Genomic DNA, 24,719 nt, shown 5'->3' with positions numbered 1-24,719 from the left:
ATTTTATTTATTTTTTGACAGAAAGACAGGGAGAGAGGGAACACAAGCAGGGGGAGCGGGAGAGGGAGAAGCAGGCTTCCCGCGGAGCAGGGAGCCCGATGCGGGGCTCAATCCCAGGACCCCGGGACCATGACCTGAGCCGAAGGCAGACGCTTAACGACTGAGCCACCCAGGTGCCCCTTTATTTTATTTTTTAAGTAATCTCTACATCCACAACCAATTTGGAGCTTGAACTCACAACCCTGAGATCAAGAGCTGCCCCCCCCACCTGTTTATATTTAATTTTCCCCAGATATTAACAAAATCTTTTAATACAGAATTTTATTATTCTTAGGCATTTCAGGTGTTTGTAATTTGGGACTATAAACAATCACATATAGTCCTGTGATAAATATGCTTGAATATGAAATCCCAGTTATTTTCTTAAGACAGAAATGGGAGGGCTGCTGGGGTGAAGACCATGAACTTTATTTTTTATTTTTTTAAGATTTTATTTATTTATTTGACAGAGAGAGATACAGTGAGAGGGAACACAAGTAGGGGGGGTGGGAGAGGGAGAAGCAGGCTTCCTGCTGAGCAGGGAGCCCGATGCGGGACTCAATCCCAGGACCCTGGGATCATGACCAGAGCTGAAGGTGGATGCTTAATGACTGAGCCACCCAGGCGCCCCAGAACATGAACTTTAAAAAAATCTTTTAATAAACATTATAAGACGGTGCCTGGAAGCCTGCTTCTCCCTCTCCCACTCCCCCCGATTGTGTTCATGCTCTCGCTGTGTCTCTCTGTCAAATAAATAAATAAAATCTTAAAAAAATATATATATATACATTATAAGAGGAGTGCCTGGGTGGCTCAGTTGGTTAAGTGTTTGCCTTCTGCTCAGGTCATGATTGCAGGGTCCTGGAATAGAGTTCCAAGATGGGCTCCCTGCTCAGCATGGAGTCAGCTTCTCCATCTGCCTCGACCACACCCTCCTCCCCCGCTTGTACGTGTGCTCACTCTCCCTCTCTCAAATAAATCTTTTTTAAAAAAATATACATTATGGGGGCGCCTGGGTGGCTCAGTTGGTTAAGTGACTGCCTTCGGCTCAGGTCATGATCCTGGAGTCCCTGGATCGAGTCCCGCATCGGGCTCCCTGCTCAGCGGGGAGCCTTGCTTCTCCCTCTCCCACTCCCCCCTGCTTGTGTTCCCTCTCTCGCTGTGTCTTTCTCTGTCAAATAAATAAATAAAATCTTTAAAAAATATATATATATACATTATGGCATTGCCTGGGTGGCTCAGTCGTTAAGCGTCTGCCTTTGGCTCAGGTCATGATCCCGGGTCCTGGGACTGAGGCCCGCGGGAAGCCTGCTTCTCCCTCTCCCACTCCTCCTGCTTGTGCTCCCTCTCTCTCTGTGTCTCTGTCAAATAAATAAAATCTTTAAAAAAATATATATATATATACACACACACACACACACACACACATTGTAAGATTACTTTCTGAGGTTTAAACCAATTTATATTGCCATCAACACTATAAAGTTGCCAATTCATCCTACTCTCTGTAGCTGGATATTGTTTTCTAATCTCTGGTGCTTTGGTAGACAAAAAATTGTATTTATTGTTTTAATTCTTACTTTATTACTAATAAGACTCTATTAGTAATCAGGTTGAATTTCCCCCTTTATATTTAGTAGTGAATTGTATTCCCTCCTCTGTGAATTGTACACTCAAGTCTTCAGTGTTTCTCTCATGTATTTTTATTATGAGCTCCTTATATATAAATGAGTTTAACTCTTTGCCGTGGTTGTAGCAAATCTACTTTCCTATTTGTCTTACAATGTTATGCACGATTTTTATTTAGTCAAATACACTGACCTTTTCCTTTGTGATTTCTTCTATTACTTTGTGCCTAGAAAGTCTTCCTCTCCTGGGAGAGCTCCTAAATGTTTCAATGTCTTCAGACCCTAAGTTGGGGACAACTACTCTAACAAACTAATGTGAAAAGAGCTAGTGAAAGGAATGACTAGAAGGAAGCCTGTTTGTTCTCTGCCAATGAATTGGGGGTGGGGGGGAACTTGTTAAGTTAGGTTTTCTCTTTATCATGAAGAAAGTATGTCTAAAACACCTGACAAAAACAGTATGAAAAACCACATTAGTAGAACCGAGGCATCTTGACAATGCCATTGTCATTACTGGGGGCAGGAGTGCGAGTGGACTGTGGTGTGCTATTTGAGGACTAGAGCAGATAGCCTGCAGGACTGCTAACATCTCAGGTTTCAGAGACTACATTTCCACATGTATTGATCTTTAGCTCAGAAAAGGAGACTGTGACAAATTAGAAATGGCAATTTCCACTGCATCTTCTGTGAAAAAGTAATAGGTAAAAGGTAAATAACTAAGACAAAATCCCCACCCATTATTTGGCATGCTATTTTTATGTAGCTGTAAATTTAATTTTCTAATGCTGTACACAGAAGAATCATTATTCTGGTAGCTGGTTTAGCTATCTCTGTGAAGAGAAATGGTAGAAGACATGATGGTAGGAACAATTTACTTTTTTTTTTTTTTTGACAGAGAGAGACACAGCGAAGAGAGGGAACACAAGCAGGGGAAGTGGGAGAGGGAGAAGCAGGCCCCCCGCAAAGCGGAGAGCCCGATGCGGGGCTCGATCCCAGGACCCTGGGATCATGACCTGAGCCGAAGGCAGACGCTTAACGACTGAGCCACCCAGGCACCCCGGAACAATTTACTTCTAAGGCACTGACAAGGAGATGCTAAAATAAGAATCTAGTTGGAGACAGCTTCAGAATTTCTTTTACTGGCGCTTCTGAAAAATAATCTCATAACTCTAAGGGCATGTAGAATCATATTCTAATCTCTCAAGATCTTCTCCGTATTTCTAACGTTTCTACACTGACTTACATTGACATATAGTACTTATGCCATTAAAAAAATATAGGGGGCAAATCATCATTCTACTTAAAGCGATCAGTAAACAGCTTATTTATCAATTAACACCTTCATATTCATGAGTCCACAGTTAGATAAAAGTAGACAATAACAAAAAGAAAACACCACCCCATAGATCATTTATAACCTCCAATAGTGGAATAGGGAGGACAGGAAACGGAAGTGAGGTAATATCTGAGTACTTACTACCTGTCAGCCACAATGCCAGGCATCTTATATATACTATCCAATTTAATCTCGACAACAACCAACTGAAATAAGATATTAGTATCCTCATTTTATTTTATTTTTAAGATTTTATTTATTTATTTGACAGAGACACAGCGAGAGAGGGAACACAAGTAGAGGGAATGGGAGAGGGAGAAGCAGGCTTCCCGCTAAGCAGGGAGCCCGATGTGAGGGTCAATCCCAGGACCCTGGGATCATGACCTAAGCTGAAGGCAGACGCTTAACTGAGCCACCCAGGGACCCCTAGTGTCTTCATTTTAGAGGCAGAAGCACAGGCTCAGATAAATTGATATCTTACCCAAGGTCATACAACGGGTCACTGGTGGAGCTGTGATTTGAACCTAAATCTCTTTGCTAAAATAACAGCTAATGTATACAGCACTTGTCATGTGCCAAGAACTGTCCTAAGCCTTTTACATAAATTACTTCATTTACTCTTCATAACAACCTTGGAGGTAAGAACTGTGATGATTCGCACTTTACAAAGGAGGCAACTGAAACACAGAGAGGATTTTTTCTGCCAAAGTTAATATACCTAGTAAGTGGTAAGCTGGGATCTGCACCCACACAGTCTGGCTCCAGAGTCAAGGCTCTGAACTACTGCATGTCACCACCAAAACCCCTGTACTTTCAACTATGCTGCGCTCACGTACTTTATACCATACTGCTGCTTTTCCTTCCTCTTTTCATTCCAGAATGTCAAACTACTACATGGCATTTGAAATAATTTCTAATTCACAAGACTCCAAAAATAGTGAAATAAAACTATTATTTATTTAAAAAGTATTCTATTTATTTATTTGAGAGAGAGAGAGACAGAGGGAGCACAAGCAGGGGGAGTGGCAAGAAGAGGGAGAGGGAGAAGCAGGCTCTCCACTGAGCAGGGAGCCCAATGAGGGGCTGGATCCCAGGACCCTGGGATCATGACCTGAGCTGAAGGCAGACGCTTAACCGACTGAGCCACCCAGGCGCCCCAGTGAAATAAAATTATAAATTACACTGCCTAATACTTGACAATTTAGAAAGTGTTTTTACATACTCTATTCCACTTAATCCTCTAAACAGTTATGTGAAATAGATAGGGAAGGTATCCTTGGTTTGTAGGAGAGCTCAGGGTGGTGAAGGGACTTGTCCAAGATGACACTATTACTAAAAGGTTAAAAACAGGTCTGGAACAGGTCTTTGTACTTCTTACAGAATGTTCTTTTCAACTACATCATGCCACCTGGCACGGGGCAGTTGAAATATATCCCTTCTTTCTGCCAAGATGCCAGCTTACCTAGACGAGCCCTCGTCCTGGGTCCCTGCATCTGACTTCGCAGTTCAGGCCTCAGATGAAACTTCTTTGCTTCATCAACTAGATCCCTGCACTGTAAACTACAGCGGATGAAAGGCTGAAACACAGCAGAGAGCAGAGTGAGCCACAGGGGCCATGTCTTTAATATACGAGTATAAATGGCACACATAAGAAATAACTTTTTGATCTAGAAAACCAGTTCCAGAAGGGCTGCTGGTAATAACTATGCAGTGGGTTTCCACAAATTAAGAAAATAGACAATATTACATGGTTCAAAAATCAAATGACATAAAAAGATATAGTGAGAAGTATTCTCTATCCGCCTCAGCACTAGGCATTAACTATTTTTGTTTGTACATCCTTCCAGTGATTACACAAACACAAGTAGGAAATAGCTAATAAAAATTTTAAGGGAACACCAAAAGGCTTCTGTTAATTCCTGGGATGACAGGAAGAAGTAAATCTTGTCTGAAATAATTTCCCCAAGGTTCACAGCACCGTCACGATGCCTCTGTCTCCTCCTGACAGAGCTCTGTACTGGGCATCTCTCCGTCACATCCCTAGATTCACTCCCCATCCTTCTCCACTCTGTTCGCTGGCTTAGGAGACTGGCCTACATGAAGTATGTCGTAGGGTCCCTAGGCCCTCTGCCTTCTGGCTGGGCTCAACCAATGAGGAGCTCTAGAAGAGCTCAGAAGGAGAAGGGGAGTGAGGCCAGGCTCCCTCACTGCAGGGTGAGTGGTGAATTGGGATTTCAGTCTCCTGAGTCGGACTCGAGAGTCTGCATTATGAATCACAATATAACGAACAGACACGACGGCTATATGAGTTGTTAGAAATTACAAATATGAGAAAAAGTTTGACACGTGACACTAACCAGCCTGCAACTTTTCTAATATGACCTGGAAAACTGTATGTAATTAACTCCCCAAGAGGTCTGGGGCTGGGCCAAAAGAAGGAATGCATTCACTGACCTGGGCTTTATCTATATGTTAAACAGCAGTATTCGCCCAAAGTATGGTCAGGGAAATCACTCCAATTGTCAGCCTAACTACAGATCTCTATGCAATAAAAACTGCTAAACTACTGGCACCATGATTTAGCATTAGGATTTACTAAGATCCTTCTTGCTGGGGTAAGTCACTGAACCCTTGCCCGCCCACAGGTAGTTTCCCCTCTGCTAGGTGAAAAACAACTCCCTCAAGGGGAGTTTATATGTCCCGTCTTCCCACTCCCTCATACCCCCATTAGGCACTTATCATCTGCCTCCTGCTTTGATCACCAACCTTTTTTCACTTCCTTTCTGATCCACTTCCTTTTTGATCTAATTTTAACTTAGAAGGTTTAATTCTTTTTTCTAATTTCTTCACTCTGAATAAGTTCATTATTCACATTATACTATAATCAGTGATATATATGGTAAAAATTATGAAAACATACCACACACAAATAACTTGGGTTGGAAAAACACTTTTATAAATAAACACAGTATAACCCAAATTGATATTAAAATGCATCAAACTACTTTCATGTTGATATCATGAGAGGTCAAAAATAGACTTGATAAGCAAAGCATCTTTTTCAGGGCAATTTGGAACAACTTATGTTTGATGGAGAAGGGGACATTTATCATCTCATGTTGCTTATGTAAAACACATAAGGACATATAAAACAAAAAGACAAGAAAACAGAAAATTAAACCACAGATTTCCATTTCCAGAAGGCTGACTTGCCAAGCAATTGTGTGGAGACCACCTAGCACCATCCTCTCTGGCATTCCTAGACAGGCTACCTTGGGAGGCTCTGTGCCTATATTAAAATAACCAATTTTGAGTACACAATACTAAGTTCCAAGAGATACTCAAGGTTTTGGATCCTGTGTGTTTTGCATGCCTTACCTCAGCATCTATTACGTCTGTGATGTACCTGGGGGTCAGCAGGGGCATCCGGACGTACTGTAGCAGGTCAGGCAAGGATTCTTCTCGCTCCTTCTTGGCATGCTTCACCCAGTTGATGACAGCTTCAAAGACCGGCTCTTCAGAATCCACCTACAAGTGTATAATTACACATCATGGAACCCTGCTTTTCCAATTATCTCACAATCTCAGAAAGCAACTGTGCTTACTTTCTCCTCCCTGTTCCCCATCCCCTACACCATTATTTCCTCCCTTCCAGAAATAGCTAAGCTCTTGGGAAAACAACCCTTGTCCCACCACAATTCACTAAGACCAGCTAAAGAGCTGCAGTAAAATTGGTTAAAAAAATCTGAGATAGTGCCTAATAAACCATTAGTCACAAGTTGGCTTTTACTTCGGAAGTTTTTCCATTCCTGAATTTTTTTTTTCTGGCCATTTTTGAAACTTTACAGGGGGAGGAGGAATCTGTTGCCCTATTCAAAACTGGCTTTTTTTTTTTTTTTTTTTCAAGTAAGCTCTATGCTCAATGTGGGGCATGAACTCACGACCCTGAGATCAAGAGCTGCTTGCTCTACCAACTGAACCAGGCAGGCACCCCCAAAATTGGCTCTAAAAATAACTTGTGTTCAAGGAAAGAAACAACAAATGTTGGAGAGGATGTGGAGAAAGGGGAACCGTCTTACACTGTTGGTGAGAATGCAAGTTGGTACAGCCACTTCGGAAAACAGTGTGGCGGTTCCGCAAAAAGTTAAAAATAGAGCTACCCTATGACCCAGCAATTGCACTACTGGGCATTTACCCCAAAGATACAGATGTAGTGAAAAGAAGGGCCACATGCACCCCAATCCAGTGTTCATAGCAGCAATGCCACAAGAGCCAAACTGTGGAAGGAGCCAAGATGCCCTTCAACAGATGGGTCAGAAAGGCCTCCCTGTAAAAGAACTACATTTCAATCTGATGGATGAGTAGCAGTTAGCCAGGAAGAGTGAGAAAGTACTCCAAGGCAAACAGAAGAGCACATGCAAAAACCCTAGAGCTGTACTGTCCAATATGGTAGCCACTAGCCATGTATGGCTATGTATATTAACATTAATTAAAATTAAGTTAGGGGCGCCTGGGTGGCTCAGTTGGTTAAGCGACTGCCTTCGGCTCAGGTCATGATCCTGGAGTCCTGGGATCGAGTCCCACATCAGGCTCCCTGCTCAGCAGGGGGTCTGCTTCTCCCTCTGCCCTCTTCCCTCTCGTGGTCTCTGTCTCTCATTCTCTCTCTCTCAAATAAATAAATAAAAAATCTTAAAAAAAAAAAATAATAAAATAAAATTAAGTTAAATTAAAAACTCAGCTTCTCAGTCACACTAGCCACATTTCAAGTGCTCAACAGCCCCACAAGGCAGGTGATTAGCAAACCGGACGGCATAACTATCGATCCTCCCCATCTTCACATGATGGTCTACTGGACAGCACTGTCCTAGAGCAAAAATCAACAGACTACAGGCTGGTGTAGTAGAATGAATGAGAAAGGGGAAGAATGGTAAAAGATCAAGCTGAAGAGGTAACCAAGGGCCAGCTCACATCGGGCTCCATGCTCAGCAGGGAGCCTGCTTCTCCCTCTGCCTGCCTGCCTACTTGTTATCTCTCTTTCTCTGTGGCAAATAAATAAATAAAAATCTTCAAAAAAAAAAAAGTCAGTAGGGAAAGACAAAAAGAAAAAGTTGGCTAAAATTTTGATAAGAAACATTCTGAAGACTATTACATTACATAAAAATGCTAGTTTTAATAAAATAAATTAGTTATCATTGCATTTACAAAAGTGTATTATAGGATTTCTTTAGCAAATTCCTTCTATAGCACTTAGAAAATTCATCAGACTTTGATTCTTTTTAATATTAAAATGAGGTGCCACTAACTTCTGGGAATCCACTAATTCAAAATTCATTTTTTATTATTATCTAAGGAGAGTGAGAGGAAAAAATGAACTCTTAGCCTTCCTAGAGAATTGGATTTCTCCTGACTGGAGGAAACAAAACCTAACAGATGGACTTTTATCCTACCACTTGGCTCTGCTAGGCATTTTCTAGGGGCTACTAACCAGAGAATTCAACCTCTGGGAATTAATGCCTTGGGCTTCAGAGACATCTATAGCCCTATATTGGACTTCTCACTCCAATTGTCAGCCTAACTACAGATCTCTATGCAATAAAAACTGCTAAACTACTGGCACCATGATTTAGCATTAGGATTTACTAAGATCCTTCTTGCTGGGGTAAGTCACTGAACCCTTGCCCGCCCACAGGTAGTTTCCCCTCTGCTAGGTGAAAAACAACTCCCTCAAGGGGAGTTTATATGTCCCGTCTTCCCACTCCCTCATACCCCCATTAGGCACTTATCATCTGCCTCCTGCTTTGATCACCAACCTTTTTTCACTTCCTTTCTGATCCACTTCCTTTTTGATCTAATTTTAACTTAGAAGGTTTAATTCTTTTTTCTAATTTCTTCACTCTGAATAAGTTCATTATTCACATTATACTAAGTTTTGTCTTTTTGTCTGTCTCTACCACTACACACTGTGAATTACTGAAAACTGTATCTTCCTCACTTTTGGATCCATAGCACCTGGCAAATATAGTTTGAGAATATCTACTGCTGTAGAGTAGAAACTCTCAATAAATGTTTGTAAAATGAGTGAATGAGTAATAGAGAAGTGTTCTACAGAAATCTACTTTATTTCCAATTTCTGCTTATTCCACACACTCTTTAATAGTGACTCTTGGGACACCTGGGTGGCTCAGTTGGTTAAGCGTCTGCCTTTGGCTTGGGTTATGATCCCAGGGTCCTGGGATCGAGCCCCACATGAAGCTCCCTGCTCAGCGGGGAGCCTGCTTCTCCCTTTGCCTGCTGCTCCCCCTGCTTGTGCTCTCTTTCTCTCTCTCGCTCTCTGGCAAATAAATAAATAAAATCTTAAAAAATAAAGAGTCGGGGCGCCTGGGTGGCTCAGTCATTAAGCGTCTGCCTTCAGCTCGGGTCATGATCCCAGGGTCCTGTGATCGAGCCCCGCATTGGGCTCTCTGCTCAGCAGGAAGCCTGCTTCTCCCTCTCCCACTCCCCCTGCTTGTGTTCCCTCTCTCGATGTCTCTCTCTGTCAAATAAATAAAATCTTTAAAAAAAAATAGTCAGTTGTAAGACATCAGAGAAACATTAAAAAAAAAAAAAATAGTGACTCTTAACCACTGGGATCATACACTGAGGAAGATGGCTCACTCCCTCCCATAAAACTGCAAATAAATTTGGCATATAATTTCAGGGCATTGAGTGAAACCTTTGGAGCCAATATTGACATTTGATTAAGACGCCCTGGTACAAAAACACAGTAATTCCACCTTGTTTTTCCCAAGTTCTGTAATGGCCCAGTCTTAAAGAAACCCGAATACCAAGCCAAATTTGTACCTGAATTTCATCACACTTGATTAACTTTTCCACCTCTCCTTGACTTAGAAGAATGAATTCTTCATGCTGTACCACTTCAGGAAAATGCTTCTGGCTAAAAACCTCAGCTGCTTGCATCAGGTCAACACAATTGTGAGTTTCAGCAAAATCCCTGATACCCAGGCAATTGGAGGGGTCCAACTGACTTTCTAAGAACTCACAGCAGGCTTGCTTCACACCTAGGACAAACACAGACAATGAACACTTCACGGTACTTGACCAGGTGTGAACTGGTCTACATTCTTGGATTGAGATGTCTTCTCTACACGGTAACAGCAGAATCCTGGCTCAACACCTGGTGATCAGATTAGAAATTTTATGCTTAAGAAATTCAAATGCAATTTCTGTCTTATGTGCTATGTGACCTTCACAGAAGGCCTTTACAACTATGTGTCTGTTTCAGCTTTAAAATAAGTATAGCAAGACAAATTGTTTCGATGGACACTGGCACAATTAAACAAAAATACCTATAAAACTCTTGGGAATCAAGCTTTTATAAAACCAATCACAATTTAACATAATGTACTTAAATTTCTACTCCATATGCAAACTTACTGACAGACTCCTATGAAGGAAAAGTAAAAGATACTAACACCAATCTCTTATTTCTCTAATTGACAAGTTCAGAGTATAAATCTAACTTTACAGCTGTGCACTAATGCAAAAGCTTCACACTGTTTTCAATCATGTATTAAAAAGTGAAAATTTTCAACCATGTGTTTGGAAAAACTGAAAATCATAGAAACATCAGAGCAGGTTAAGAAAGACGGACTGGGAACAGCAATATTTAATCTTGTGAAAACATTATATACTTTCATTTTTGTATGTCAATTTAAATTTTCAACAGGTAATTTACATGATTGAAAAATTAGAAGTACAAAAGGGTTTGCCATGAATAATCCCCCAGGCTCCCTATCCACCTGGCCATCTAGTTCCTTTCCATGTAGCCTATGAATAATATCAGTCTCCTGTGTTTCCCTGTAGAGTTACTGTGTATATATATGTAAGAAAATGCATCTATAATCCCCTCTTCTATTTTTCAAAAAACATAAAAGGTGTAAATGCTCTCTTCTGAAGAGCCACTCACTCACATGTGGAGAGGCTCTTTGATACTGCGATTGAAATCTGATCTTCTGTGCCACAGGCAGTAAACATGAGTGCCCATGGTCTGTCTCCATAATTTTTAGGATTAAGTTTACATCACGAATTTTAAACATTTCCAAGGCTACCTTGGCACGACAGCAACTTTAACATCCGTACCTTTCAGCTGGAGCAGACAGGCTGCAGGGAGCAGTTCCTGCACGTTCTCCACTGTCACGTGTACGGTTTCAGTGTACACAAAGTCCAACAGAATTTCCATGGTAGAAGCAGTTAAACCTTGAATATCAACATAAGGTTTCCCCTTCTCTGAAAGCTGAAAATTCAAAGGGTATGAAATAATGGTGGTTATAATTCCACGAGATGAAGGCAGAATCTCATATCCAAGAGCTTGAAGAGGTGTTAATATTAATTGAATACACAGCTTTAAAAAATTATGGTCTAATTTGTTTGATTTATATAAAGCAAATATGGCATATATTTGTAGCTTTTCAAATTGGGGGCAGCTGTATGTAACCCAAGAGCACACAATGAGGTGACACCTTGGAATATCAATTTTACCAGTGAATAATTTAAAACTCTGCTTTCATAATAAAACATAGATCTATTACAGAATAGAATGCAAAAATTCCATGAACATACTACTGGTATCCCTCAGCTTTTAAAACACAAAATTTCAACGAAATTTCATGCTTGTAGAGGACCCCGTGGCTTACAGCTCCAGACCCTCCAAGATTACTCAGTATTGTTCTATTTGTCCTTAGACTACATTTGGCAATGACGAAACATGCAAGTCATCTTAAGGGGCCTTCTACTGTGACACTGAACATAACTAGTTTGATACTTTTTTTTTTTTTAAAGATTTTATTTATTTGACAGAGAGAGACAGTGAGAGAGGGAACACAAGCAGGAGGAGTGAGAGAGGGAGAAGCAGGCTTCCCACTGAGCAGGGAGCCCGATGCGGGGCTTGATCCCAGGACCGTGAGATCATGACCTGAACCGAAGGCAGACGCTTAACGACTGAGCCACCCAGGCACCCCTGTTTGATACTTTTTCAAGATAATGGATCGAGTCTGTTTCAGGATTACTAATTGTTAGTGGCTTATTTAGTCCAGAATATATCCTTAGAGTAATGGGTATCGAAGAGGCCAGATAATCATAGAAAACTGTTGACTAAGAGTGGAAATCTTCAGTTTTACAGAACAGTAAACTACCTGAAAATTGATTGCCTTATGAAACTTTTATTACATCTGAACCTTAGTTAGAAATTCAAATTATTCACAAAACTCCAGTGCACTTTCATTACAAACTAAATGTCTTTATCAGCTTTGATTTCTCCATCAGCCCAAAATAGTAATAAAAAAGTATTCTCTACCAAGGCCAATAACAAAATCAATCCCTAACATTAAAAATGTCACTAGTACATCATTTTGGAAAAATGTTTTATTAACATTGCACATAGTAAAGATATTTGCAAACAGAAATATGTAAGTACATCTATTCCAGAAATTTCTTATTCAACAAACCATATTCTCATCAAATAACTATTTTTTAAATATGAAAATATTTCACTATTTATTGACTCAGAGCAACTTATAGTATCATTTCACATTTATATTTGCTTTATAATTTTTCCAAGTGCTTCTTATTTACTATTATTTCACCTAATTCTCACAGCAACCTGGTAAGGATTTAGAGGTCTGGTATTATTCCCATTCAAAGAAGTTATGTGACTTAACAAAGGTATCTTAACTAGTAAGAGACAGCTAAAACTCAGGTCCTTTCGTCTCACTCAAATGATCTTTCCGTTGGACCACATTCGAGGAGCGTTTCAGGGCCGGAAGAGAATAATGAAACCCTAATGTAGTTCAACTACTTTATTTTAAAGATCAACCCAGTGAAGTTAGATGGTTGTCATGGTTCACGCAGCATTGCTAACAGAACTGAGCCTAGGACCCAGATCTCTGGACTCTCTCCTTTGTATCAATTATTCTTAAAAATAAAGACAAAACCATCTGGCATTTTCTTGCCTAATACCAGTTTTTAAAGAAAGACTATAAAATAATCCCTGATGAGAAAAAAGAATTCTTTTATAGAACTCCATACCAATTTCAATGTGCAGAGAGAGTAAAGACAGACTAATTTTCCTCAAGCTGACAAAGAACAGGATGTACAATATATAATTAGTAGTCAGCAGTCCTGATCCATTAGTACTTCATGCTCAGCAGCTGCTGAGAGAACCTTCCTTACCCAGTTAAATGCCAACTGCTTCTGATGCTCTCGGGCAGATAGTTTTTCTGGAGGACAATATAGGACATGATCTATGATGTTATATTACACAAGAGCATTTTAAAATTAGCCTGAATTAGTAGGAATGATCTGTCAGGTTTCCATGTTTTTCCTACCAGCCATGTGACCGAGCATTGGCTCAGAGCATCATGAACTCTTTGGCTTTGAAATTATAGAATATAAAAAAATCCACGTATCAGAGGCTGAAGAAGCACAGTAGTTAAAATTTGTATAAAGCGAGAGAAAGACATGTATCATATGATCTCACTGATATGAGGAATTCTTAATTGCAGGAAACAAACTGAGGGTTGCTGGAGTGGGGGGTGGGGTGGGAGGGATGGGGTGACTGGGTGATAGACACTGGGGAGGGTATGTGCTCTGGTAAGCGCTGTGAATTGTGCAAGACTGTTGAATCTCAGATCTGTACCTCTGAAACAAATAATGCAATATATGTTAAGAAAAAAAAAAGAAGAAGAAGGTAGCGGGAGGGGAAGAATGAAGCGGGGGAAATCGGAGGGGTAGACGAACCATGAGAGACGATGGACTCTGAAAAACAAACTGAGGGTTCTAGAGGGGAGGGGGGTGGGAGGATGGGTTACCCTGGTGGTGGGTATTGAGGAGGGCACATTCTGCATGGAGCACTGGGTGTTATGCACAAACAATGAATCATGGAACACTTCATCTAAAACTAATGATGTAATGTATGGGGATTAACATAATAAAAAAAAATACCTAAAAAAAAAAAAAATTTTGTATAAAGCGGGGCGCCTGGGTGGCTCAGTTGGTTAAGTGACTGCCTTCGGCTCAGGTCATGATCCTGGAGTCCCAGGATCGAGTCCCGCATCGGGCCCCCTGCTCAGCAGGGAGTCTGTTTCTCCTTCTGACCCTCCTCCCTCTCATGCTCTCTGTCTCTCATTCTCTCTCGCAAATAAATAAAATCTTAAAAAAAAAAAAAAAATTTTGTATAAAGCAAGTAAGATTTGTATAAAGCAATATAGCATATATTCACAGCTTTTTCAAATATGGCATATATTGTTTAGGTTTAGAGTCAGAAAATTTAGGAATAAACCCCATCTCTAGCATTTATAAGCCATGTGACCTAAGGCAAGTCATTTAATATCTGAGACCTTGTTTCTTCATTTGTAAAATGAGATGGTAACATCTAACCCTACGGTGAATGACATATAGCCATCACTCTCCTATTCAGATCCAATGGCAAAATCTTCACTAAGGTGATGAGATTAACTAAATACTGATGGTTAAAAAACAAAATTTTTTTAAGACTTTATTGAGAGAGAGCGCACGCATGAGCAGCGGGGAGAGGGAGAAGCAGACTCCCCTCAGAGCAGGGAGCCCGACGTGGGGCTCGATCCCAGGACCCGGGGATCATGACCTGAGCCTAAGGCAGATGCTTAACCGACTGAGCCACCCAGGTAACCCCCCCACTTTTTAATTTTTAAATGAGTGCCTGGGTGAGTCAGTTAGTTAAGCCTACGACTGTTGATTTCGGCTCAGGTCATGATCTCAGGGTCGTGAGATTGAGCCCTGCATCGGGCTCCCCGCTAGACATGTAGCCTGCTTAAGATTCTTTCTCTCCGTCCCTCTGCCCCTCCCCGATCCCTGCTCGTGTGCTCTCTTAAAAATTTTTTTTTGAAAATAGCGTTTTTTAAAAATAATGTTAACATAATGAGATATTTCAGGCATATGTATAAGCAGAGATACATGATATAATACACATTGGTGTACTCTCACTCAAGCTTAAAAAAATTCAAGAGCCTGGGTGGCTCGTAGGTTAAGCATCCAACTCCTGATTTCTTGATTTTGGCTCAGGTCATGATCTCAGGGTTGTGAGATTGAGCCCTGCGACAGGCTCCACGCTCAGGCTTCCCTTCTCCCTCTGCCTTTACCCGCCCCCTGCACCCTGCTCTTGCACTCTCTCTTTCACTCTAAAATAAGTAAATCTTTAAAAAAAATTCAAGATAATTGATTTAAAATTTAAAAATCAGACTTGAGATTTTTGAAAAATAAAAAAGCTGCAGTGCTCTCTGCTGTCTGGCTTTCTAAGAGCACTTCACAATATATTCAACAGCCCTACTCTTCATTTTAAGTATTCTGCCAATTACTAAAGCAGTCTTTTTTTTAAAGATTTATTTATTTGAGGAGGGGAGGGGCAGAGGGAGAGATTCTTCAAGCAGACTCCCAGCTGAGTGGAGGGGAGCAGGAGGGGAGGCAGACTCTATCTCACACCCATGATATCACAACCTGAGCTGAAACCAAGAGTTGGACACAACCAGCTGAGCCACCCAGGTGCCCCTAAAGCAGTCTCTTTCATTCTTCTCTTTTTAAAAGATTTTACTTATTTGACAGAGAAAGAGAGAGGGGGAGAGAGAGCCGCACAGGGAGAGGTAGGGCAGAGGCAGAGAGAGAAGCAGGCTCCCCGCTGAGCAGGGAGCCTGATGCGGGGCTCGATCCCAGGACCCCGGGATCATGACCTGAGCCGAAGGCAGACGCTAAACCAACTGAGCCACCCAGGCACCCAAGCAGTCTTTCTTTTTTTTTTTTTTTTTGACAGAGAGAGACACAGTGAGAGAGGGAACACAAGCAGGGGGAGAGGGAGAGGGAGAAACAGGCTTCTCGCCGAGCAGGGAGCCCAATGCGGGGCTCAATCCCAGGACCCTGGGATCATGACCTAAGCTGAAGGCAGACGCTTAATGACTGAGCCACCCAGGCGCCCCTGAAGCAGTCTTTCTTAATACCTATAAGCACCTTTTTTCTTGTCAAATCAACCTTTTCCTTAGTCCCTTTAACTGCTTATACTCCACAGTCAGCATCTTTTTCCAAGTTATACTCCATATACCTATACAGTCATGAAGTCATTTATTAAGTCCTCCTCTTCTCATATGAAATTACTCTAAATCTACATTGGCCAAATGAATGTTGATTTTCTTCATATATTATTAGGTGGAGTTGGATGAGGACTGAATCCTACTCTTCTTTCCCTCCCTCCCCCTTATCTTCCTAGAATTCACTTTAAAATCTTAGACTTTAGAAGGAAAAAAAAACCCAGGAAAACAAATTTTAAAAGTAAGTAAAATCCAGTAGCTGACATTTGTGTTTTACCACATGCCAGACACTGTTCTAAACACTTCATATGTGATTTTCTCAAATAATTGTCACAATAACCATATGTGACTGCAATTGCTAGTACCCCTAATTTAGAGATGAGGAAACTAAGACATAGTCTAAAGGCAGATTTTGACCAGAGTCTGTCCACTGAACCGCCATACTACAGAAATTCACCATTATATCAAACTTTTACTATTTTATTCAACGAAATGAGACAACTACAAGGTTACAAGTGTGAATTTCATTTGTGAGGCATTAACTTACCACTTACCTCACTAGTGAACATGGCGCAGAAGTAATCGCTACAGGCAGCTAGCACAATCCGATGGGCAGGGAAGTCTTTCTGCTCTACTCTCAAAGTCACATCACAGAGGGTATTGCTCTTCCGGAGAGAGTTCATCGAATTGAGAATGGATTTAGCGTGAGTATTTGTCATTATGTCTTTGGGGGCCATAATGCCTCCCATCAAGCAATATGGAGAAAGAATGAAAGGGGTCCTTGGATTCTGCAAGTACAAGAGAAAAAAACCCAGAGCACACTTGAAGGATGAGGAAAATTAAACATATTCAATTACCTATACAAATAAGGAGGCTTCCTCAGACCCAAACACAAGTAGGGAGTACTCCTATTACTGGTCTTACCACAACAATCTAACCACAAACCCAAGTAAAAACAATCTCTTCTTCCTCCAAATTCCAGTATCGAATTCCCCTGCCACTTGACATTTATTATAATCAATACTCAACTGTATGTAAATAGAAAAAAAACCACACATACCTTGCATATCTTCACAATGCTGTCAGTCTCAAATGATAAAATGAAAAGATAAAATTTCCTAAAGGTGTGATATCACTATTACTTAATATCCATAAATAGATTAAGTAGGTATTTAGAGGATAGGATTCTGTTTTATATGTTTTTTCCTATTCTAGCAGGTGTACCTTAAATGTTTAGAAATCAAATGTAAGAAAAGAAAAATTGTGTATTCAACTTAGAGCAATAAAGGCCAGAGGCAGTGAAAATGAACTTTTTTCTAAAGAAGTAAGCAAAGAATTATTATGACTTCCAAATATCTCTGGATTTCTTCTTAAAAATGACATTTCAAATGAGGACCCAATACCTACCCTGAATAATGCAAACACTGCAAGCTTACCTATGGACTTTCACGTGATTAAGTTATTGAACCTCTTCTACGGAAGGGTATTCCTACTCTACATTAGTAGTAAACATCCAGTAGTAATTCCTCTACACTGAAACCAAGAGCCTAATTATTAGGATAGAAACCTATTAAAATTCCACTACTGATTTTACTGCCACAGCCAATCACTTGCAAAGTTCACTTGTATGTATCAATTAAAAAAACTCAGTAATACATTACATATTAAAAAAACCCAATGTACTTTTTTACTCTCTTGATTATTGACAGGCTTTAGTGCCTTTTTTTTTCTTTTTTTGTTTCAAGGACAATTTCTGGGAAATGAAATGGGATGGTTATTAAGAAAGTCTTATTTGGAATCTATAATCTTCTGAAATAATCTAAGGGGGAAAAAAATCAAACAATGATCTTCAAGAGTCCACAACTCACAACCGTAATTTTTGAATAGCACGAACGAGACCCTAAATTCTCATCTACTTCTATATACAGTTAGCATTATTCTTTTATAAGCACTCTAGATATAATCTCTCCAACAACCTGCAACATCCATTTTACAGAATAGGAGGTGATTCACCAAAGCATATGACGTTTTTCAAAAAGATCTTCCTTAAGTCTATTTACTTCCAATTCTGAAGATGTAAGAAAAGTCTGAACAGATGCCCATTTACTGTGAAGATTCTTTGAGGAGCTACCACAGGGCTCAGCCTAGAACTGGGTTTTACAGTTTCAGTGTCAAAACCGACTGTAACCTTAATTCAGTGTAGTCTTCCTCCTTGGGGACTCCTGCCTCATCAAGCAAAATCTCAGCCCTATCTTTCACTCTCACATTTTTGGAACTTCCGTTAACATCTGAATAGAGGGGTTCCACCACGGAAGATTCGGGGAGGGGGCGAGAGCGGAAAGGTGTCAAATTCTAGAAAGACTAAATTCCAGGTGGGAGAAGGGGAGGAATTCCAGGTGGGAAAAGGAAAGACAGTCTCCCCTCCTGACAACACCGGGAACAGCGCGGGCAGCTCCAGGTGGAGGTCCTGGAGGGGCGCGGTCAGGGAGGGGACGAGAGGAGGGCGCGCTCCAGGCCAGGAGCGCCCCCGGCCCCGCAAGCCTCCCTCCGCTCACCGGCGTCTCGGCGTTCCACCCCGGAGGGAGTCGATGGATGGGGGAAGGGCCGTAACCGGGAGCCGGGAGCTGGGAAGGGAAGAGCAGAGCTGCCCGCCACCGCCTCCCGCGACTCACCTCCGCTCGCGGGCCCACTCAGCCACGCCGGGCCTGTTCCCCGCCCGTGGGAATTGGGTGGGGCGCGGGGCCAGCAGGCGGCTCAGGAGGAGCCTAAGCGCCGCCGCCGCCGCCCCGACCCGAAGGCTCGGGAGCCGTCACCGTGCTCTTCCAGGATCTCGCCTCCGCGGCCGCGCGACGTGATGACGTAATGCAACGCGAGGCCCGCCCTCCTCCCTGCACCGGGCTGCATCACGTGGGGAGGAGGCATCACGTGACCTTCAGGTACCTGGGTGCCGGGCTTCCGCCCACTTAGAGAAAGGCAGAGAGAAAAGGTGGGGCAGGGTGGGGTCCGCAGGGAGGGGCGGGGTGTACAGTTCTCTTGCCGCGTGATTGGCTGAGATCAGATTCTGCCCCAGTCTCCCGAGATCCGGCAGATTGACCGGATTCCACATTTCCAAACTAAGGAGCTGGTTGCGGGAGGTATGTTTTACCTGCCGGGTATTCAGGAACCCTCTCGCTTGGATAAAACCCAAGGGGGCTTCAAATTTCTTCACGTCCATTGTCCACAACGGCCTTTCCCCCCGGACCATGGCTGTGGGGAGAATCCTCTGAGCCCTGCGATCCACTGACCTCAGCATTCTCTGCATCATAATGGGGCCTATCATCACCCTTGAGGTGGTTCTCCTCTACTTCTTGCAGTGCAGGACAATGCAGTGGAAGGAACTTGTGGTCACTAGGAGTTGGACGTTGTGAGGGAAATTGCAAAGGATCGTATGGGAAGTCCCAGTAGTCATCATTTCCCCTCTTTCTCTTCTGCTGACTTTTCACCAGCTCGCGGGTGCTGAGTGTTCAGTTTAGTAATTGTGCTTCTAGTTGATTTTGGCATACTTATCTTAGTGGTTCAGAGGAGAATGAGGAACTATCAACTTCCGTGAATGTCCAAACTATTTTTGATGACACAGTACTTCCCCCTTATCCAGGGGGCTTATGTTCCAAGGCCCCCAGGGGATGCTGAAACCATGGATAAATGAATAATAATACTATTTATGCTATGTTTTTTACTATACATATGTATCATGAAGTTTAATCGTCAAGTTAGGCATAGTAAAAAATCAACAACAATAATAAAACAGACTATACCAATACACTAAAATAAAAGTTGTGTGAATGTGGTCTCTCTCTCTCTCAAATTATTGTGCTGTATCCACCCTTCTGATGATGTGAGATGATGAAATGCCTACATGATGGGATGAAGTGAAACATGAATCCCATGTTTTCCAGATGCAAAATAGCACATGATGTAGACACTATGACAGTGTTAGGCTACCCAGTGACCTGGCAATATGTCCAGGGGATCATCCGGTTCCAGATAGCAGTGACTACCGGTAAATGAAATTGTGGAGAAGGGAGAACCACTGTACTGTTTTCCTTTGCAGGACCTTTGATTTATGGATAATAAAATGATAACCAAGTGGGTAGCAATCTAATTTTACATAGTGTTTCCATCTTTTATATCATCTCTCTCTGATCTAAAAGTATCCCTGATTGGGCTACCTGGGTAGCTCAGTCGATTAAGCATCCAACTCTTGGTTTTGGCTTAAGTAGTGATCTCATGAATCATGAGATTGAGCTCCACCTCGGGTTTGGTGCTCAGCAGGGAGTCTGCTTGAAGATTCTCTCCATCTGCCAACGCCCCCCCCCCCCCCGCCCCGCCCCGCTTCTTGCTTGCGTGCACGTGCTCTCTCACAAATAAATGATCTTAAAGTATCTCTGATTTACACATTGTGGTGGGCAAGCAGGATTGGCACAAGTTCTATTGGGGGTATTTGGGAAAAGTGAACCAAAATGATGACTGAAGATAACTTTAACTGAGTGATTTACATAAATTTATCCCTCATATAGACTCATGCACATGTAAAATGATGTGTGCACCAGGTTGTCTGTAGATTAGATTGAAAACAAACTTAACATACATTGTAGGGAACTGCTTCAGTAAGTGTGGAACATCCATACAATACAATATCATGAAGTTGTGAACAGTGTGTATAGGTTGCTATTATTTGTGTAAAACTTTGGGGAAATATTAATATTCATATTTGCCTGTATATGTACCAAATGCATCTGGAAAGATACAAAATGTTGGTTTCTTTGCAGTGAGGAACTGGTTGGTCATGAGATAGGGTGGAAAGGAGATTTTTCCCTCTATAACTTGTGCCTTTTGAACTTTCCATCGTGTGGATTAAAAATATGTCCAAGTTAAATAAAAAGTAAAAATAGGGGCACCTGCCTGGCTCAGTCAGTGGAGTGTGCAACCCATGATCTTGGGGTGGTGAGTTTGAGCCCCGCATTGGGTGTAGAGATTAAAAATAAAAACTTTAAAAAAGGAAAGTAAAAATAATCCCGTGTTTTCCAGGTGCAAAATAGCACTTTAATGATATTGCCTAATTCCTTTCTGCTAAATTGAGAATTTTTCATGATGTGAGAGGGAACTTAAAAAAAACGTGGCTTTGTTTAGAATATGCCCACACTTTTCTCAGAGAATAAAAGATGGAGAAACTGCTAGCAAAAAAGCCAGAAGACTGAGGGAATTAATTCAGGCTTACCCTACTTTCTTCAGTGATATAGTCTCAGCACATTTTGGGTCTTTAAGTCATGGGGACACTATCCTTTCCCCACAAGAATATTTCTAGTCATTTGGATAACTGACCTGAAACCCTACAGCCCAAACTTATTCTGACTTTTTTAGGCCCATTCTGGAGGGCTAGGGCTGGATAGGGTGAGTCAGTCAGTCCAGTTCCATACATCATCCTGCCTTTATGGTTTGGGTATTTATATTAAAGGGTTTCAGGAACAGAAGACAAAGAATTGGCCTTGGAACTCTAGATCAAGTACATAGAATATAGGTTGAATCTCTAAAACCAGCTAGGCAGGATACATTGCATTTTTGCACCACCAGAGCATGGCAGACAAGAGAATGTACCTCTTAATTATTCACTGAATGTGATCAAAGCAGGGCCCCAGCCACTGCTTTGAAATTCATCACTGAGTTTGCACCCAGGTCACGTCTCCCAAGGGCTGTTTCCTGCCCCTTGCTGGGGATAGGAGAGATGCTAAGGCAGATCCTTTCTAGGGGTAATGGGACTCGGTTGTCAGGGGACTTTGGGTCAAGGCCTTCTCCCAAACAAAGGGCTTTGCTGAACCTTTTTTTAGATGGCAAGGCAGTCTAGGACGCTTCTCCCAACCTTCTCTCCCTCTTTCCTTCAGTGGGGGTCAGACCTGCATCACAACCTCATGGCTCTCCCTGCCTTCTCTGGCTCCCTTTATATTTTCTTTTACATAGAAGCATTTCCCCTAATGAAATCCTTGTATACTTAATTTCATCTTGGAGAATGCTTCTGTGAGGACCAGACTGACAGAGCGTTCAAGAATTTCTTTAGATCTTGGGTGCCTGGGTGGCTCAGTTGGTTAAGCAACTGCCTTCGGCTCAGTTCATGATTCTGGAGTCCCGGGATCGAGTCCCGCATCGGGCTCCCTGCTCAGCAGGGAGTCTGCTTCTCCCTCTGACCCTCCTCCCTCTCATGCTCTGTCTCCCATTCTCTCTCTCAGATAAATAAAATCTTAAAAAAAAAATTTCTTCAGATCTTATCCATTTGTAATAATTTAAGAGTTTACTAATGTTCCCAGAGTTCTATGTTTAAATTGAAAATGGATGTTCTAAGGATAGAGATAAGTTAGTCTCTGTCCTAATTTTTAATTTTTTGATAGGAAAGGGCTAGAGTCTGATTCTTAGCTTTTATTCTTGGCCTTTCTTTAATCAGAGCTTGGCAGTGTTTTGCCATCATTTACTTGTTTTCCTCTAGTGTCCTGAACAAGTATTTAGGAAGTGAACGAACCAGATGTATGCAGCCAAAGAAGGTAATATTCACTTGCTACTAGTTAGCAGTTCTGATAAAGGCAAGGGAAGATACTGAAATCAGGAGCAGAGGGATTTTTTTTTTTTAAAGATTTTATTTATTTATTTGAGAGAGAGAATGAGATAGAGAGAGAGAGCATGAGACAGGGGAGGGTCAGAGGGAGAAGCAGACTCCCTGCCGAGCAGGGAGCCCGATGTGGGACTCGATCCCGGGACTCCAGGATCATGACCTGAGCCGAAGGCAGTCGCTTAACCAACTGAGCCACCCAGGCGCCCAAGAGCAGAAGGGATTTTTAAATGATCTGAGGCTTTAGAACATGGGGTTTAAGTCAGCATGATCTGCATTCAGATACTGACTCCAAACCTGTCCATCATCTTGGGAAAAAGTTTTGGTCTTTTGGGACCTTAAGGTTTTCATCTGTGGAATGGGATAATGCTACTGCTTCACAGGGTTAAAGATAAAAAAGATATAAAATGACATATGAAAAAGTACACAGATAATCAATGTTCTCTCTCAGATCCTCTTTCCCGGGTCCAACTACTGACAAATGAGCAAACACATACACACTAGGTCCACTAATTGCTCTGGATCTCCAGATGGCCTCACATGCAAAATGGACGGAGGCCGTCGGATCAGATGCAGTCTGTTTCCTTCCAGCTCTATACAGTGGTTGCAAACTCGGATGCCTCCAGGGGCTAGGCCAGTGACCCCAACAAGTGAGGGGCAGCAACACTCTGAGAGCACAAGCCCTCCATCAAGGGCATCACTGGTATTGAGCTGCAGGTGACTGCACTCTGCAGGCCAAACAAAACATGTTTGTGGAGGTTTGCAGCTTACAGGTCACCAGTCTGTGACTTGTGCTATCAGCTCTTTAAGGACTTTTTTTTTAAAGATTTTATTTATTTATTTGACAGAGAGAGACACAGCGAGAGAGGGAACGCAAGCAGGGGGAGTGGGAGAGGGAGAAGCAGGCTCCCTGCTGATGTGGGGCTCGATCCCAGGACTCTGGGATCATGACCTGAGCTGAAGGCAGACGCTTAATGACTGAGCCACCCAGGCGCCCCATCTTTAAGGTCTTTTTAAGCTTCAAATTGTTTTGTATGTTTTAAAAAAGATTTTATTTATTTATTTGACAGAGAGAGACACAGTGAGAGAGGAAACACAAGCAGGGGGAGTGGGAGAGGGAGAAGCAGGCTTCCCATGGAGCAGGGAACCCGATGTGGGGCTTGATCCCAGGACCCTGGGATCATGACCTGAGCAAAAAGCAGATGCTTAACGACTGAGCCACCCAGGCGCCCCCGAATTGTTTTGTATAAAGATATAAATACTTCTTGTATATGTGTAAGAAAACATAACTATGGTATAAGGAACACCCAGGTACTCACCGCCTAGTTAAAAAGAATGTAAGCTTTACTTTTGAAACGTTCTATGGGTCCCTATTCTAATCCTCTTCTTCCTCCTTCGGAGGTAACTGTTTTTCTGAGTTAGTATTTCTTTTTTAAAGGTTTTACCATGTCTGTATCCCTAAACTATCATTAGTTTTGCAAATTAGTAGCTTTACATAAATGCAGTCATACCAGTTTTACTCTGAGTTGCTTCCCTCCTTCCCCCAATCTTTTTTTCCTTCCCTAATTTTGAGATTCAGCCATGTTGCTTGTCACTGTAATTAATTTTCACTGCTAAATAATGTTTCATTATATGAGTAAACCAAGACTTAATTTTCCATTCAACAGTTTTGGACATTTGGCTTGCAGTATGTTGCTACCATACACAGCTGCAGTCTTTTGGTATAAGCTAAGTTTCTCAAGAGTAGTGCTTTTCAAAGTGAGTTGTGACCCATTTAGACTTATGAACAATTTAGTGGGTCAGAAGGAGCATTTTTATTTTTATTTATTAATTAAAGACTTTATTTACTTGAGAGAGCATGATCAGGGGGAGGGGCAGAGGGACAAGCAGACTCCCTGCTGAGCACGGAGTCCGACTTGGGGCTCGATCCCAGCACCCCGAGATCATGACTGGAGCTGGAAGTCAGACGCTTAACC

At 41.9% G+C, this 24,719-nt stretch overlaps 1 protein-coding gene across 3 annotated transcripts in view; it reads right to left on the bottom strand.

The window, feature by feature from the left end:
- KLHL12 (kelch like family member 12) overlaps positions 1-19,536 on the bottom strand; it is a 29,482-nt gene extending 9,946 nt beyond the window's left edge. Inside the window, exons 1-6 of one of the 3 annotated variants that reach the window (XM_045877017.3) lie at positions 19,255-19,536; positions 16,664-16,897; positions 11,140-11,293; positions 9,841-10,058; positions 6,379-6,528; positions 4,463-4,577 (exon numbers count right to left, since the gene is read on the bottom strand). In XM_045877017.3, the coding sequence (XP_045732973.1) occupies positions 4,463-4,577; positions 6,379-6,528; positions 9,841-10,058; positions 11,140-11,293; positions 16,664-16,897; positions 19,255-19,428 (1,045 nt within the window). In that variant the 5' untranslated portion in view covers positions 19,429-19,536. Of the gene's footprint in view, positions 1-4,462; positions 4,578-6,378; positions 6,529-9,840; positions 10,059-11,139; positions 11,294-16,663; positions 16,898-18,781; positions 18,976-19,254 lie in introns of those variants that run through there. The other 2 variants (XM_045877016.3, XM_045877015.3) reach the window with 2 other exon arrangements.
- Between the last annotated feature and the right edge of the window lie 5,183 nt (positions 19,537-24,719).

Source organism: Mirounga angustirostris, unplaced genomic scaffold, assembly GCF_029215605.1.
Source record: "Mirounga angustirostris isolate CCGP_5_RB_7025 unplaced genomic scaffold, mMirAng1.0.hap1 SCAF_6, whole genome shotgun sequence".
Taxonomy (NCBI): domain Eukaryota; kingdom Metazoa; phylum Chordata; class Mammalia; order Carnivora; family Phocidae; genus Mirounga; species Mirounga angustirostris.
This window is presented reverse-complemented; position numbering and strand designations above follow the sequence as displayed.